We start from the raw sequence: 16789 nt of genomic DNA on the forward strand, positions 1-16789 counted from the left end.
AGAACGGCTGGGGGCCCTGGGTCCATCCCCAGCACCGGAGAGAGAGAGGGAGAATTAATTGGTCATAGGCCAACCTAGGCTACTGGGGTCCCAGTCTCAAAAAAAAAAAAAAGATTAACAGAGGCAGGTGGATCTCTTGAGTTCGAGGCCAGCCTGTTCTACAGAGCGAGTAACAGGATGGCCAGGGCTACAGAGCCCCTGACTCAAAAACCAAACAAAAAAGGCAAACACACACAAAGTCCAACATGTGATTGCACCATTCCTATGATGGGAGACATTCTCACTAGGTAGCCCAGGGTGGCCTAAAACCTGCCATTTTCCTGACTCAGCCTTCTCAGTATTTGGAGGTGTGAGGGATGGACCCCAGCTCAGGGCAGAGGTGGAGAGTAGGCATTCCCCTCCCCCACCACACTGGGCGCTTCCTAGGCAGCCCTAGGCAGTAGGGGATTGTCTTTAGGGAAGGCAACAGTGCCCCTGTACATGCATGCAGGAGCACCCAGCAGTGAGTAGACAGCACCTGCTTGGACCACCTAGCTGGAGCACGTGCAGTCCCACGTGGTGGCACTCTTGGGACAGCTGAAAAAGGAATACTTTTGTCATCCCTGAGAGGGGTCCCAGGTCTGCATTGGTGTGATCTCAGTGTTAGCCCACATGCCTCTTTAGGCTGCGGGACAGAAGGCCGATGGCCGAGACCGGCTCTGTCAGGGTGGACCGGGTGGGACCCTGGTGGGGTTGCTGCAGGCTGTGGGGAAACTCTTATCTAGTCTCATGACCCAGATCCACTGGGGTCTCTTCCGGGAGGGCAGCAGGCCGCTTCCTTTGAACTATGCTGACTCAGCTATGCTCTCTGGAGCCCACAGGAGCCCAGAGGGGTCCCCTGCTCCCACTCACCCCCACCCTCAGGAAAGAGGCTGCATGTGCATTGCAGGGGCTGCCTGTGGAGGGAGATGAGGAGGGACACGGCTCCCTCGTCCCTTGGCCGGCCCTTCTTCCACCTGCGGAGGGAGGTGACACAAGGGGCCAGGAGCACAGTGGCAGCTTTCTTTCTTTCTCGTTCTCCACTTTGTTTGGTTTTTCAAATGCATGGGCACAGGTCCCCTGCCACAACACACAGCATCACTGTCCCCAGAGGTGGCCACTGTGCCGACAGGGACAAGGACACAGACTGCTCGGTGATGGCTGTCACACTGTAGTACGCGTGGGTGTGCTGGGCTGCTTCAGCCGCAGGGTTCTGCACAGCCAGCCAGCGAAGTCCACTTCCTCCCCTTCAGAGCGCTTGATGAAGGCGTGGTTCTGAAAGATGCAGGGCATCAGTCACAGCCTGAGGCCCAGGTCTGCTCGGGTGGCCTGGCATTCTCTGATCCATCCAGGGATGCCCAGGCCAGACTCCTTTCAGAACAGTTAAAAGTCACCAGACTGTGACTGTGCCAGCCTGGGGCAGGATCTTCAAGGGAGGGGAGGCTGAGGCCTAGGACCCCACTGCGGACTCCTCGGCAGGGGAGACTTAGGAGGCCATGGCTGGGTCACAGGGCGCAAGGCCCCCGCCCCATTCCTCTATCTTGGGTGTCTAGGTTGTTTTGTTTTCCTTTTCGACAGGGTTTCTCTGTGTAGCCCTGGCTGTCCTGGCACTCACTTTGTAGACCAGGCTGGCCTCCAACTCACAAGACGTCACATCTCACTACCAAGGCACAGAGATCCACCTGGCGCTGCCTTCTTCCCGAGGGCTGGGACTGAAGGTGTGCAAGAGCACCACCCAGCTGCTTCTGGTCCTCTGAGGCACTGCTCACGTAGCCAAGGCTGGCCTCAAAATTTTGACCTTCTTGCCTCAGTGCCCAGAGTGCTGGGAAGATGGGTGTGTGCCTAGGCTGACCTCCTGAGTACTGGCATGGCGGCAGGCACTACTGCACTCAGCTAGGAGGCACCTGTGTCCCTGGGCCTCTGCGGTGAAGCAGGGGTGCACACATCTGTGCCTAGCACAGCTTGCTTTCTTAGGGACCTAAAAAGTAGACAGATGGTGCTTAAACCAGATTAGGTCTGTCCAGGAAGGGGTGGGGGGTGGGGTGCTAAGGCCTGCCCATAAGTCTCTGGGCTCTGCTGGTCCCACCTTGTGGGTGGAGGGCTTTCAGGGTACAGGCCTACAAGTGTTTCATGTCACACAATCCCCAGCCTCACAGGTGGCCTGAGCCCTTGGTGGCTGTGGAGGACCCAGAGGCGGCAGTGAAGCACTCTCACCTCTGCCCCACTTCTGGCACCATATGGCCAAGACTCTGGTCGTGCGCGCATGCTCGCAGCCCAGACCCTGGCCCGGGAGACCCCGCACTCACCATGAGTAGCTTCAGATCTGCGCGCTCTGCGGGGTTCTTAATGAGACTGGGGAGGAGAAGACACAGAGGTCACTGGGGAGCCGGGCTCAGGAGCGGCTGGAGTGCTCACCAGGAGCATTTCAGTTTTTACATTTTGGGTGACAGGGTCTTCTGTATCCCAGGCTGACCTTGAACTCACTCCAGAATGCTGGGATGTCAGGAGTGCACCTCTAGGCCCTGTACCCTCACAACTAAACTGCTAAATTCTTAGTGAATTAATGAACTAAAAGGGAGATTGTCCATCTCATGGAGAAGACCCTGGTGGGAGGCTGATACAAGGGGCTACACCTCACTACCATGCACAGATGGTGCCTTCTGGGACATACACATGGCCTGCCTCCTGGCCCCATGCTCCAGAAGCACCACACAGCAAGTGACTATCCGTCAAGGGGCTGGGGAGTCCATCAGCTCAGCTACCTCGCACCCCATGTCCACTGGGTGGGAGCTCGGGACACAGCTCGGCCATGCATGGACCCTCAGTCAGCAGGTGATAGCACCCAGCTGTGTGATTCTGGGGGATACTTTGACCTCTGACTGCACACGGTGGTTCGGGAACCCAGAGCTAGAGTGTGGGGCTGCCCCACCCATCCCATGGGCCCATCTCACCATTTATTCACAAACTCCTGGAAGTCTGAGCTGAACACTCGACTCGGCAGCTTGGGAGGTGGCTGTGGAGGACAGGGAGGGACCACTTAGGTGGCTGCAGGAATTGCTGGTCACCCCGTCAATTGGCCGGGCGCCTCCAGTTCAGCTTTTGCCAACACTATCAAGTGGGTGGGGACGCCTGTGGTACAGGGCAGAGCCCTTCCTGTGACAGTGGCTCCAGGACTTCCTGGGAGAAGTGCTGGCTGAGCTGGAGTGTCAATGCCACAAACAGTGGCAGCCCTGTCCCAGGCCACAAAGGCCATCTTCTGCCAGTGTTCTCCAGCCTGGGCACAGCCATGCACACTCACACGTGACCTTGGCTTCCTTCTGGAGACCTGCTGGGATTGGTTGTTGTTCTGCTTCTGGCTGCTTTTGGGTCAGGGTCTCACACTGTAGCTAAGACTGTTTTAGAAGTTACTTTGTGACTCATCTCAAGGCAGTCCTGCCTCAGCCTCTGACACAAGGGTACAGGCGGGAATTAAGTCTGCCCTAGGAGCCACCTTCTGTGCCTGTGGACATGACCTAGCCCTCATCTCACTGGAGGATTCTAGGCAGGAGCACTCACATGCCTTCAGCCCTCGTCCTATGGAGCCAGCCACAGTACTAGCCCAGGCTGGAGCCAGCCACAATCCTAGCCTAGGCTGGCCCACACTGACCTCAACTCAAGCTTCCTGCCTGAGCTGTTGAGAAGCGTGGGTCACAAGCATGATGAAGATGCCACATGGCTTTCTCCTGAATGGGGACGGCAGAGGAGCAGCCTGCAGCAGCCCCTCCCCCAGGAAATACCCAGGGTGGGCTGGACGGCTCCCTGAGAGAAGTACCTGAAGGCCAAGGGCACACACCTCGTTCACTATGTAGTCCAGCAGTTCAAAGATGGCCATGGCTGGTCGGCTATCCATCCCATGACCTATGAGATAGTACAGAAACACATGGACTATGAGTGGGGACACAGATCTTAGAGGGGACCCTGGTCCTTCTGCTAGGACTCACTTCTGCACTCTCACAGGCTGGAGGATGCTTTGCAGGTTGGGGAGGGGACTGGCAACTCAGCAGGGACACCAATGTGACCTCACAGAGCAGCTGCTGGGGAACTGGAACAGGTGGAGGACGACCCCTGCCCAAGGTCCTGGTGGCCAGCAGCTGAGCTGTGCCAGTTGCTCATCTTGTCATGGGCTGCTTTGGGACTTAGGCAAGAAAGGCAGTAGCCAGTGAGCTGGCCTGGTGTCACCACCACAGCTTGCCAAAGGAGTGCGGCCATCTGAGGACCATGTCCTGAGAGCTGGTGCCAGGGTGAGCAGCCCTAGTGGGGCACAGGGTGGGGAGGGCTCTCTGCTCTTTAAAGGCATGGGAGGCGCACACCATGCACTGAGATACACAGGGAATGAGCCCAGCCACAGGCAGGGACCTCCAAGACATGGTACCTGGTGAGACCCAGACACAAAGTTACACAGTGTGGACTCCAGGTCAGGAAATGTCCAGAGCAGGAGAAAGGTGTGTGCATGTGCGTATGTGTGTGTGCGCGCGCACGCGTGCATTCAGGGTGTGGGGCTGGGGAGCAGAGCAGGTGACAGCACCCGTGGATGGGACAGGACTCCTTTAGGAGTGGCTGAATGTTCAAGAACCAGACAGAGGTCACAGACACTCTCGTCTGGGATGTGCTGACCAGTGGACTACAGGGCTTCCATGAGGCAAAAGGCAGTGTTTATGTTGTGTCTGCACTTATAGAGTCTAGGGGCTCTGTCCCATACCAGGACCCTGTCCCTGACCCTCGGTGGCGAAGGCAGCCACTCCAAGGGTTGGATTGTCTCCCCAGGTCCCCTGAACACTAGTTCCCCTCCATTCTGCACTTCCTGTGCTGCCAAGGCCCCAGGGATGTCACCAGGTTACCTGCATCTGAGGCTTCCTGGACGGCAGGCTACAGATGTGCAGGGTGCAGGCTGTGGCTGGTCCCCTTCGTACCCAACCCCTATTTACACATTTTCCCGTGGAAGAGCCCGGGAAACCCAGCAGCCGGCCATGGCCTGACCTAGAGTGGAGTTTCGGGGCCTTGCAGCTGGCAGCAACAGGTGCAAGCCTAGGACCATCTGAGGACTGCTGACCACAGCAAGCCCTGTCCAGGGGAGAGCTGGCAGAGACAGGGCCATCCCTGCAGCTGATTCCCCGACCCGTCCCTCTCCAGCTAGCTGTAATGTCCCATACCACTGATGGGGCGTCCAGGGGGCCTGGGCCGTGGTGAGACACTATGGGGCTCTCCATCTGCCCCATCCACCACAGGCCAGCCAAAGCTGGTCTCTAGTTCCTTGGCATCAGGTGGGGGGATGGGGTACCTCCCGATGGCTAGCTCCACCAGGGACAGCCCCATGCTCCAGATGTCCGACTGCACAGAGTAGTGGGTGCCCTGCAGCCGCTCTGGCTGTCAAAGAACAGAACACAGCTGGGGTTAGTAGCAAACAGCATAGGGCCACACACAAGCACAGACAGAGCCCACTGAGGACGTGTGTTCAGAGGGCGAGGATACTCACAGACATGTAGGAGCGTGTCCCTACAAATGAGTTGGCCATGGAGTCGATCAGCTGGCCGCTCACCCCGAAGTCACACAGCTTAATCTCCCCACGAGAGTTCACCAGAATGTTGGAGGGCTTCACATCTGCAGACAGTGCCGGGGTGAGGCTGCACCCGTCGCGTCCCACCCACACCAGCCTGAGCCCGCTTACCTCTATGCATGATCTGATGCTTCTCTCGGAGGTATGCCAGGCCCCGGAGCACCTATAGGGAAGTCAGAGCTGGGTAGCCTGTGTGTCCAGGGCAGCAGGGCTAGGCTGTGATGAGCCTCCCCAGACACAGGGTAGTGCCACGGCAGGCATGTGACATATACGTCCCCAAGTCCCACACAGAAACCTGCAGCAAGCACATGGTCACTGTGTTTCAAAGTGAGAGCCGCCTCAAACTCACTGCCATCCCAAGCTGCCTCGCCCCAGCTGCTGAGCTGACAGGCATGTGCTACTGCACCTGGAATGTTTTATTTCCTCCTTTAAGACAGGATCTCAGTATACTGCCCTAGCTCACCCACAACTCACTGTGCAGACCAGGCTAGTCTTGAACTCAAGAGACCAACCTGTCCGTCTCCTGGGTGCTGGGTAGGTGCACACACCACCATGTCCATCTCCTGGGTGCTGGGTGGGTACACACACCACCATGTCCAGCCCCACTACAGTCATTTTACACAGGGAAGGAAGCAGTGCTCACAGACCACAGGCCATGGTGGGACCGGCACAGGACCTCAAGTGGATGGGGACGTGATTTGCTTAATCTCCCAAGAAGGAGCAGCAGCCAACAAACTTACCGCAATGCTGACCTTCCCCAAGATATCCTCAGGAATCCGCTTGGCCTCCTTCAGTACCTGGTCCAGTGAGCCACCGTCCTGCATGCAGAGATGACAGCAGCTGGCAGCTGGCTTTGTCAAGAAGCCCAACCCAAACCTCAGGCAGGCCAAGCTGTCAGCCTCCAGCCGCCCTTGCTCTCCTGGTTCCTAAGCACTGTGTGGAATGGGAGGCTGCGGAGCTGAGCCCAAGTGACAGAGCCTGTCAAGAGCCAGCTCCTCCCACCAAGGACTCTGAGGAAAAGGAGCAACACAGGAGGTCCTTGAGCAGGACCAGACAGGACTGGCTCACAGTTAGTTCTCCTGGGGTAGGCTGAGGACCAGACCTGAAGCCCAAGGGCTTGTACTCCACAGAAGGGCATGAGGTGGCCCACAGGTCACCACCCTGGTTCACCTAGGGTGTGGTCCTGATTCTACTTGACAGATGAGGAAATACTGTCCTGACACCAGCTGGGCCAGTCATCTCCTGGAGACTAGGAGACTAGGCAGTCACTGCCAGTGACACCTGCGTAGCTTTCTGACCTGACAGAAAGCAGGACCTCAGGAGTTAAGGTCACTGGAATCCTGTGTTTTATTCCCCTCTGCCCCTTCCTTGGTTATTAGAGACAGGGTTTCACTGTGTAGCACTGGCTGTCCTGGAACTTGCTTTGTAGAGCAGGCTAGCCTTGAAACCAGTGATCCATTGCCTCTGTCTGCCTCCCAAGTGCTGGGTTAAAGGCATGCACTACCATGGTCCAGCTCTATGTTTTGTTCTTATGGACAGAGACTGGAGGGAACACTGGCTGGGCACTAGGGAAGGACAGCAAGGTCATTACTTCTCTTAGGTCACACTGGAGCCTGCAGGATGCTGAGCAGTCTGCCTGGCCTCCCCCAACTCCACCCCAGGAGTTCCTGGGTGGGACAGCAACAGGCATCTCAGATTTGGCTGAGTTTCTGGTGGGGTCCTCTCCTGAGTTGATCCTGGGTGATCTTAGCCAGGTCATAGTGTCCCAGGGCAAAATGGAGCACTGAGGTGCTGCTGGCCAGGCCAGTCCCTGCACACGCCTCCAGCGCCCTAGAAACTGCTCACTACCCAGAGAGCATCAACACATGTTCTTATGGAGATCCAGACACAGCCAGCCAGGCTGAGCCCCTGGAACCTCCTGCTCACCCTGCCATGGGCACCCTGCGAAGGACAGTGTGACGCCAGCAGGCTCCTAACAGTGTCCTCACTTAAGGACACCCAGCAGCGCTTCTTCCTTTCTGTGCTAACTGGGCCTGAGTGTGGCAGTAGGCAGCGGGTAGGGCCTCAAGAGGGTGGATGAGGACAGCAGGGCCCCAGCTTCTCTCTCCTCTTCTCCTTGGCTTACAGATGTAGGCTGAGCAGTTCTGTCCCCCAGGAGCCTTTTTACAAGCTGGGGACTGGAACATTCCAGATCAGTGACAAGGCCCTGTGCACACAAGCTTTAAGACAGAGACTAGAGTTCCTATTAGCCCAGGGCAGGCCGCAGGCATAGACACAGCTATGGCCTGGGTGTCATCTTGCATTTCTGAGTCTTGTTGAGTGTGGCCCAACAAAGCTGCACCAACTGGCAACCACTGCATCTTCTTGCTCTTGAGTGACAGGTTCTCGGGCGGGGTGAGGGGATAGGGGCTGCCTAACATAAGCCAATAATAGCAAGAGAAGAGAGGCCACTGCTGCCTGAACCCAAGATCTGCAGAACCCTAAGACTGGGGGCAGTGCTGACGGTGTGGTCACTCTGGAGTCAAACACACTCCTGTTTCTTTGTCATCCTCTACAGGAAACTGAAAGTGGACCAGGGGTAGGACCAGCTAAAAGGACACCCAACTCCCCACCCCCAAGGGTAAGCCTTCCTCCCAGGACAAGCCCATACCAGGTAGCCTATGACTTAAACCCAGACTGCACCAGCCAGCAGGACAGAGTGGCCATCTTTTTCTTGTTACTGAGACAGATGAGAGGATGGTGGACACGTGCCATTGCCTGGCTCAGTTTTGTCTTGACATAGAGCCTTGCTAGGTAGCTCAAGCTGGCCTCAAATTGAAGGCAATCCCGTTGCCTCTGGGAACTTCCTGTCCCAGCACAGTTAGCCATAAAGGACTCCCATGTCTCTTGTAGCTCAGCCCCTAGCTACTCTGGCAATGAGAGTCATGTACCTCAGACCAGAGTCCCCTGTCTGCAGCGACCAGGAGGCTTGTGACCCAATGGTCACACACCTATGAAGGGACTGGAGGGAGCCATACACTCAGTGTCTACTTATCCCTGAGGCAAGTACAGTAGGCTCGAGGGAGAGGCAGGACCACAGCTTGGTGTGAGGAGGCCCTCACCATGTGCATCTTTCTCAAATGCATTTCCTGCTTCCCATACCCAAATGGTCTGCAGCTCAGTATACTGGCAAAGCACAGTTGAGGACCACAGCAGCTGCCAAGCCTTCTGGAGAGTTGCAGGGTTCTTGCACCTGGCTCAGCAGGTTGGGGTCTCTTTTTGGCCCAAATTCTCCATCCTGCCCAACTCTGGAGACCCAGACTGTTATCTAGAGAGCGAGGTGTGCAGCTCGTATCTGAAGTTGGGGGCCCACGGGCCTGGCTGCATCCCTCCGGCTCAGAGCTTAGCAACAGCAGCGAACAGGAGGCCACAGCCCACAGTGGGCACATGCTTACTGTGGGCCCCAGATGCACGGCACACACCACTGGTCCACACAGCTGCAGCCGGCTGGCCGGGTGCCATGGATGAGGAGGGACGGAGCAGGAGCGGGCCTCACCATGTGCTCCATGCAGATGCTGATCTCGCCGTCACTGTAGAAGGCCCCGTAGAAACCCACGATGTAGGGGGAGTTGCACTGGTGCAGCACCTGCAGCTCCCGGATGATCTGGTTGCGGACGGCTGGCTTGATCTCCAGGTGGATCAGCTACAGGAAGGAAGAGGCTGCTCAAGAGGACGGGCACATGGCCAGCAGGCGCCACAGACCCAGTCCTGGGCATATCCCCAAGAGATGGGAAGCCCCAGACAGTGGATCTGTGGGTGACAGAGATGGCTAGTGTGACAGAGCATGGTGATGCAATGTTTTCACTTTTTCAGTAAAACTGGTTTAAAAATGAAGATTTTCAAAGAGGAATGTAACTATTCTATTCTGGGGGGAAAAGACACATCAAGCTATTCAATGCACTCAGGCAGCATCAGCACCCCAGACCCTTCCTCCAGGACCACCATTCCCACACAAGTCCTTGGTGGCCACTCAGGACTACTCTAAGCTCTGCCCGAGCAGTGTCACCCTCCACTCACTATCCTTTCAGAGAGAAGGCCACACAGAGGAGGCACTGTGAGAGAGCAACCAGAACCCACAAGCCCGGAACCTGGCGCCCCACGGGGAGCAGCTGTGGCCAGGCCTGTGGAGGCCGTAGAGCAGAGCCATGCCTCTAGACCTACCAGGTGAGACCAGATGTCACCCCCAGAGACTGCTGGAGCTCTGCAGGAGGCATGGGTAGAGCCTGCAAGAGAGGCCAGGTTCACAGCCAGCACCAGGAAAAACGAAACGAGGCCCACTGCTACTCTGCTGTAGCCCATGGGCACGTGGGCAGCCTGGAGACAGAGGTGCTCTCTGCATGGGCAAGGCAGGGGTCTGAGGTGGAAACCCCTGCTAGGGGCCTACACAGAAACCACAGCTAGGGGTCCTGGTGTAACTGCTGAGCAGGAAGGGTGGTCAGGGCAGGCTGGAGGCCTTTCCACAAAAAGGACACAGAGCCACCCAGGGCGAGTACTGGGGCATGAAGGAGCCGGCTGGGCTCAGGACAGGCAACAGGCTTAGGAAGTGTTCCTGTAGCCTTGTGGTCCTGCAAAGATCCAGCCCCGACCCTGCCGTCAGTTTTCAATCCTGCTGGTCCTGGACAAGGTTCCCAGCAGGCCGAGGACACATCCCATGTGTCATGTGTCTTCTTCCCCAGGTCACACACTGGCTCTCACACCACAAAGAGTCTGGTGTAACTTTTATTCTTTCAAAGCCTACTTGTAATGATGCGCTAACATCCCTGCTAGCCCACCACCCACGAGAGGCAGTGGGAAAGAGGATATAGGAGAAGTGGACCTGTTTGAAAGGTTCTTTGAAGCAATCCCGCATGTTGTCAGGAAATCGACAGTCTGGATCACAGGTCAGCAGCAGCTTGGTCCATTCACAGTTCACAGTACACCAGCAGTCCCGGTCGGTAGAGCAGCAAGCACGAATCAGCAGTGCTGGCCTAACTTAGCAGTCAGCCAGGCCTCAGTCTCAGCATGAGTCAGCAGCAGGGACCAGGAGACGTTCTCGGCTGTGCCTCTCTCGGAAGTGAAGAGCAGTGAAGATACGAGACGACCACTGCACAGAGACCACCACTGCACAGCTCGCTCTACCAACAAGCCCTCTCCTAATCCGTTGGGTCCTACTCCCTCCAAACATCACGTATCGCCCATGAGTCTTGCCTCAGTGCGTCAGTCTGTCTCAGCTGATGTCACTCTGCTGCCCAAGTCCAAGGAAGCAGCAGGAAGCCGTGCACCCCACCTGAAGGTTTTGGTGCGCTTCTCTCTGAGTCCTGACAAACGGAGCAACTCTGCCATGTTTCTCTTTTGTCTGCTTCAACAAACTGTCCCTTCATGACCCCGCCTCAGCCTTTCACACCTGTGCCTGCTTCAGGACAACACCCCTTCATGTGTTTGCCCAGCAAAACACCATCCGACACAACCGACTTTCCAAAGAACCCTAAGTTTCCACTTCAGTCTGGTGCAGAAGTACTGCATCTGGGGACTCTTCCGAATAGGCAGGCAGGCAGTGCCTGCTGTCCACAGGCACCATTTCATTGGAAACCAACCATCTAGGTACTCTTGCCCTCAAAGCCACAGAGCAGGCTGCGGAGCTGGCTCAGGAGTTACGAGCACTTGCAGCACTTTCAGGGACCAGAGAATGTTTCTGGTCCCAAACGTGCTGCTCACAACCATCTGGAGCTCCACCTGCGGAGCCAGCACTTCTCGCCCCTGGGCACCCACAGACACACTTTTTAAAGCACTTCTCGCCCCTGGGCACCCATAGACACACTTTATTTTTTTTAAAAACTCAAATCATAGACTGGAGAGATGCCTCAGTGGTTAAGAGCACTGGCTGCTCTGCCAAAGGTCCCGAGTTCAATCCCCAGCACCCACATGGTAGCTCACAACCATCTATACTGGGATCCAAGGCCCTCTTCTGGCCTGCAGGGATAGATACAGATAAAGCACTCACATACATTAAAAAACAAATCTTAAAATGTGTACAAAAGTAAAAACCACAAAACAGAGCCCAGACTGGAGACCCACATCTGATGAGCACCCTAAGGAGACTGAGGCAGGGGGATTAGGAGGTCCAGGCCGGCAGAACAACAGAGGAAGGTCGTTTCTGTGTGACGCAGTGGCACACATTTATCCCAGCACTCAAGACTCAGGGCAGGAGAATCTCTGTGAGTGTGAGGCCAGCCTGGTCTACAGAGTGAGTTCTAGGATAACCATGGCTATCTAATAAGACTCTGTTTCAAAAGAGATCTTGCCTCACACAATAGAAACAATATTTCCACACAAAGGTTGAGTGTCTGTCACATGAGAGCCACACACATTCTAAAACCCCAAATGCTCAAACAGCCCTAGCACAGTAGCCCAGACTGGCTTGAACCTACCTTCTGTGCCTGGGCCCCCCGTGCTCCACAGACTTCACAACTGTGACAAGAGCACACCTCTCCTGCCTCCTGCCAGGAACTCTGTTTGGACATGGGCCCGTATGGTCGAACTGCATTCCCTGGTCCCCACATAACCAGGCATGTGGGGGTCCAGGTCTGCTCTGAAAACCTTGGGCAAGTCACAGGCAAGTGTGGGCAGTAAGCGAACGTGTCAGTGTGCTGGACCCCTGGGAGCCTGGAGCGCACCAGGGAGCCAGCCAGGGCAACGGGGATGGATGTCTCTTTCCATGCTGAGCCTGGAGGAGGGACTCACTAGGCCGACACTTATCTGCCTCATCCAGAAACTTCTCTGCTACTTCCTTACTCCTGCAGGGTGCAGACTAGCAGCTGAGGGCCACTTGGTTGGCAGTGTGTGGCTCCGGTCTCTTGGCCCACTTCTGTCTCCAGCAGTCTAAGCATGGTGGTCACCTTGTACAGGTCCTGGACACTTGGATCTGTGTGAGACACCTGGACTGACCCTTGCATGGACCTGACTGCAGGTCTCTGTGTGTCCACTGCTGCTAGTGGAGCCAGCCTGTGAGCAGGACCATCCTCCTCTATCAGGGAGATGTTGACATGGGGTGCAAAGGCTGGAAGATACCACAACAGGCTCTGAAGACTCTGCCTCTGACAAACACCATGGCAACCTGTCCAGAGCCTGGGCCAGAGGGCACAGATGTATCCCAGAGCGTGTAATCCTAATCCAGCTGCATCCTTGCTCTCACTGTGCTGTCAGCCTGTCACTAGTTTCCAACAATCACACACAGGTAAGCAGTTCTGTGCACGGTGCCCTTGTCAGGGAGAAGTTGGCACGGAGGTGTGGCCTTCAGGCTGCACAAGCTTTGGGCAAAAACACTACTTGCTGTAGAGACCCAGCTTCTAGCCCAGGTGTGCTACAGCCCCACACAAGTTCTGCTGACCATGCCAGGCTCAAGCCAAGGGGCCTGGGAGTGAGGGTCAAAGATGTCACTAGAGGTTGGACCAGTCACAAAAAGCAAAAAAGGGAGTGGACACGCTGGGCCTCCTATCCTGTCTGTCCACTGCTGCAGACAATCACTCACACGTGGCAGAGCAGGGCATATACAACTCTCAGTGTCACTCCATCAGGAGTGCTCATACTCCATCAGACTTGTGCTGAGGCTCAGGTCCCACACAATCGCCTCCTCTGTTGCAGCCAGCATGTCTCAGCTGCCTGGAAGATGAGAGGGAGATCCTGGGTGACTCGGGTCCCCTTTCTGCCCTCTGAATGTCACAGAAGCGTTCTGCATGAGGTGGGTAGAGATTCCAGGACGCCAAGGCTGGAATCTTCAGGGCCAGCAGAAGACTCTGGGCGGGGATGAGGTGGCTCCCCTTGCTCAACGGCCGACTAGAGACTTCAAGAAAGGTCAGGGGTGTCGACACATCAGCACCCTGAGGTGCAGGTGTCACCATTGACAGTGTCCTTATTTCATATTGAGGGGACTCTTGGCATTAAGGGGAAAAAGCCAGCAGGCAGGCAGGGTCCATTCAGCTGGCTGGAATCCTGCAGGTTGGGGATCTTCATCTACTTGCCGGATCACTGCTGCCCAGCGTGCACACACACCAGCGTCCTGTATGCACACACGTGGGCCTCCTGGAGCCCACATATACCACCCTCCTTGTGGCTGGAATGGGAACCTGCAAAGCAGTAAGCTTTCAAATCAAAGAAAAGCAGGTGACCACTCTGACAGGGTGGCCTCATCCAATCGGCAGAAGGTAGAAAGCCCTAACACTGCTGCCAGGTAGCCTTCAGGACTCCTAAGGCTTCAGCAAGCCTGTCTTCCCTGACCACTTACCAACTACTGGGCAAACCCACCATCGCAGGTGCCTGCTCTTTCTCAGCAGAGCCTGCCCAGAGTGCTGATACAGGGAATCGATCCCCAGCACCACTCCAGACAGAGGCAAGCTCCCTGCTATGTGCATATTCCCACATCACTCTTGCTTCTCTGGAGACCAAGGACTTGGTTTATTGTTTGTTTGGTTTTTTTTCCATGCTCAGTCTCAGGTAGCCCAGGCTGGCCTTGGACTCAGTATATAGCTGAGGATGACTTTGTACTTTTGTTCCTCCTGGGACAACTGGCACACACTACATGCCTGGTTTACATAGTACTGGGTATGGAACCCAGGGCTTTGTGTGTGCCAGGCCAGCACTCTGCTCACTGAGCCAAGACCGGCCTGGCAGATCACCACAGAGTGACAGACATGCATGGCCTTTCTCTAGCTTGTCATCAGTGGCTCACGGACCAGCCTGGCCAGAGTTTTGTCTTGGATGGGAAGCGCATTTGGTGCACGCCAGGCTAGAACTCAACAGTGTCCCACATCCCTGCCAGAGAATCCGGCAGACGCAGGAATCTCGGTGAATTCCAGGCCTTCACAGTAAGACCCTGACCCAGCATCATATGACCAGCCACAGAAGAAGAAGACAGGACAAATGCCCACCCTGACCTTCTCACCTTTCTGGCCATGATGAGGCCTGATGGCCTATGCCGGGCCTTTGTGACCACGCCGCCATTGCCAGCACCCAGCTCTGAGATCCTCTCAAAGTCATCGTCCTTGAGCTCACCGACCTTAGCCTTCTGGGTAAGGAAAGCCTCCAGCCGCTTCCTCTGCTGTTCATCCAGGTCCAGCTCTTCCAGTTTCTTCTGGAGGTCCACCAGGTTTGCCCTACAGCACCAAGAGCAGAGGATGAGTCAAGGACCTGAACCCCATGTCTGTGCTCCAAGATCCTTCCTCATCACGTAGGAAAGGGACATGCTACTAGATAGAGGCTGGGTCCCCAGGCATGGAGGAATCATGACAAACTGACAAACTGCCTCAGAGAACCCGCAGTATGTCCAGACTACATGAAGACGCGGAGGGGCAGAGGCCAGGTGCACCAAGGCCTAGGCCAGGATCTTGTCTTTACTGGGGGCATTTTGAGTAGCTTTGGAGGCAAGAACCAGTCCTAAGAGGGAGGGGACCAAAGTGGCAGCAGCCATGCCTGGGATCTAATTGTGTGTGTGATTATGCTAATCACAGCTGAAGCCACCCACACACTAGGCACACCCATATCCAGCCCCTCACTGGGGGATTCCAGGCAGGGGGTCTCTCCTTTAGGACAGGGTCTAAGAGTTACCCAGACTACTCCTGGGCATACTTTGTTTGGCTTGAACTACTGATCTCTCTGCCTCAGCTGCATGGGCTTGCCTTTTATAATGAAGAAACCCGTTGCCACCTCTACCTTCATCCAAGGAGGTAAGGCCCTCAGACAAGCCGTGCTTGCACACATTGCGTGAGCCCGCTAGCATGAGAATCTACTAGTCATCCTTACGGGAGCCCAGGCTGTATTGTACGTAGTAGCCCAGGCTGTACTGTACATAGTAGCCCTGCAGCAGCTCAGCACCTCCTGGCTGTTCCTCCTTCTTGTCTTCAGCTTCTGGGAAGCACCTAAGCCCTCCCACGGCTCCTAGTGGTGGTTCTAACCCATACGCTTTGGCTAGTAGCATGCAACCTCCAAGGCCCAGCTTCAGGACACGACACCCCCTTCTCTGACATTTTTCACCATGGGCTCCAGTTTCTTAGATACTCCCCCCAACGCCTCAGGTCCCCCACACCACACTTTTCCCCATTCTTTCCTGGGACAGGAGCCAGGCCGTCTTTATGCACTCTGCGGCCCTCAACAGCTGCCCTCAGACTGAGGCACTGTGCGAAGTTCTTCCATCACGCTGACAGTCCCACAGAGGGGCGCTCGCCCAGGCTTTCCTGACAGACACCAGCCTCCCTGGTCTGCTATCCTCCCCTGGGACACCCCTTTCCACCTCAGGAAGCCCAGCCTTCCCGTCTCCTCCCAGAAAACCCTTATACCCAACCTTATTTGATGAGCTGTCCTGACTTGACCCTCTTCCAGAAATGCCTTGTACCCAACTGCACCCCTCGACCCCTCATCCCACCCCACCAGAGTGAGTCAGTTACCCCCACACCCACCTCCAAGGGCTCTGTCCACTTCCCACCAGGTCGCCATGCCCCGCCCATGCCAGGCTCTCCCCCGCAGTGCCCTCACATCCCCTTGGCTCCTTTGACAGTTCTTTCCCTCTGCCCCTGCAAGGGCAGCCTTGCCTCCCGGGCTTCGGCCAGACACGGCATGCCTTAAAGTGCTCCACTCGCCTGGCCCAGCCCTAAGCTACCGTCACGCCGGAATGCCGCACGGCGCCCCTGACTGTCCTGGCCACCTTCAGAACCCCTTCTTTCTTGGGTCTCCAATTGCCCTGGCTCTTTTCAGGACCCTCTCCTTACTTAGCTCAGGGCGTACCTCTCTCTACCTCCCCTTCCTCTGCCCCCTCAGTTTCCCCTCAACCGCAGAGATTTTCCCGCAGAGCTATCTTCTCAGACTCCGTACCTAGTCCCCCATCCCGGCCTCAGCAGGGCCACTCCCCGACCACATCAAGGCCCCGCCCCTCTGCGCTCACAGGCCTCGGGCTCTCACCTCAGGCCCCGCCCCTCTGCGCTCACAGGCTTCGGGCTCTCACCTCAGGCCCCGCCCCTCTGCGCTCACAGGCCTCGGGCTCTCACCTCAGGCCCCGCCCCTCTGTGCTCACAGGCCTCGGGCTCTCACCTCAGGCCCCGCCCCTCAGCGCTCACAGACCTCGGGGTCTCACCTCAGGCCCCGCCCCTCTGCGCTCACAGGCCTCGGGCTCTC

The 16789-nt window shown here is 56.5% G+C and overlaps 1 protein-coding gene across 2 annotated transcripts in view; it reads right to left on the minus strand.

Annotated features, from left to right (window-relative positions):
- Positions 1–239: 239 nt before the first annotated feature.
- Positions 240–16789, minus strand: part of Map2k2 (mitogen-activated protein kinase kinase 2) — a 17064-nt gene continuing 514 nt past the window's right edge. The window contains exons 2-11 of one of the 2 annotated variants that reach the window (XM_028771614.1): positions 14568–14778; positions 9147–9293; positions 6352–6429; positions 5723–5774; positions 5531–5655; positions 5208–5421; positions 3851–3915; positions 2970–3031; positions 2325–2370; positions 240–1293 (exon numbers count right to left, since the gene is read on the minus strand). In XM_028771614.1, the coding sequence (XP_028627447.1) occupies positions 1183–1293; positions 2325–2370; positions 2970–3031; positions 3851–3915; positions 5208–5421; positions 5531–5655; positions 5723–5774; positions 6352–6429; positions 9147–9293; positions 14568–14778 (1111 nt within the window). In that variant the 3' untranslated portion in view covers positions 240–1182. The remainder of the gene's footprint in view (positions 1294–2324; positions 2371–2969; positions 3032–3850; positions 3916–5207; positions 5422–5530; positions 5656–5722; positions 5775–6351; positions 6430–9146; positions 9294–14567; positions 14779–16789) is intronic. The other variant, XM_028771615.1, reaches the window with a different exon arrangement.

Source organism: Grammomys surdaster, unplaced genomic scaffold (genome assembly GCF_004785775.1).
Source record: "Grammomys surdaster isolate TR1022 unplaced genomic scaffold, NIH_TR_1.0 209, whole genome shotgun sequence".
Lineage (NCBI taxonomy): Eukaryota > Metazoa > Chordata > Mammalia > Rodentia > Muridae > Grammomys > Grammomys surdaster.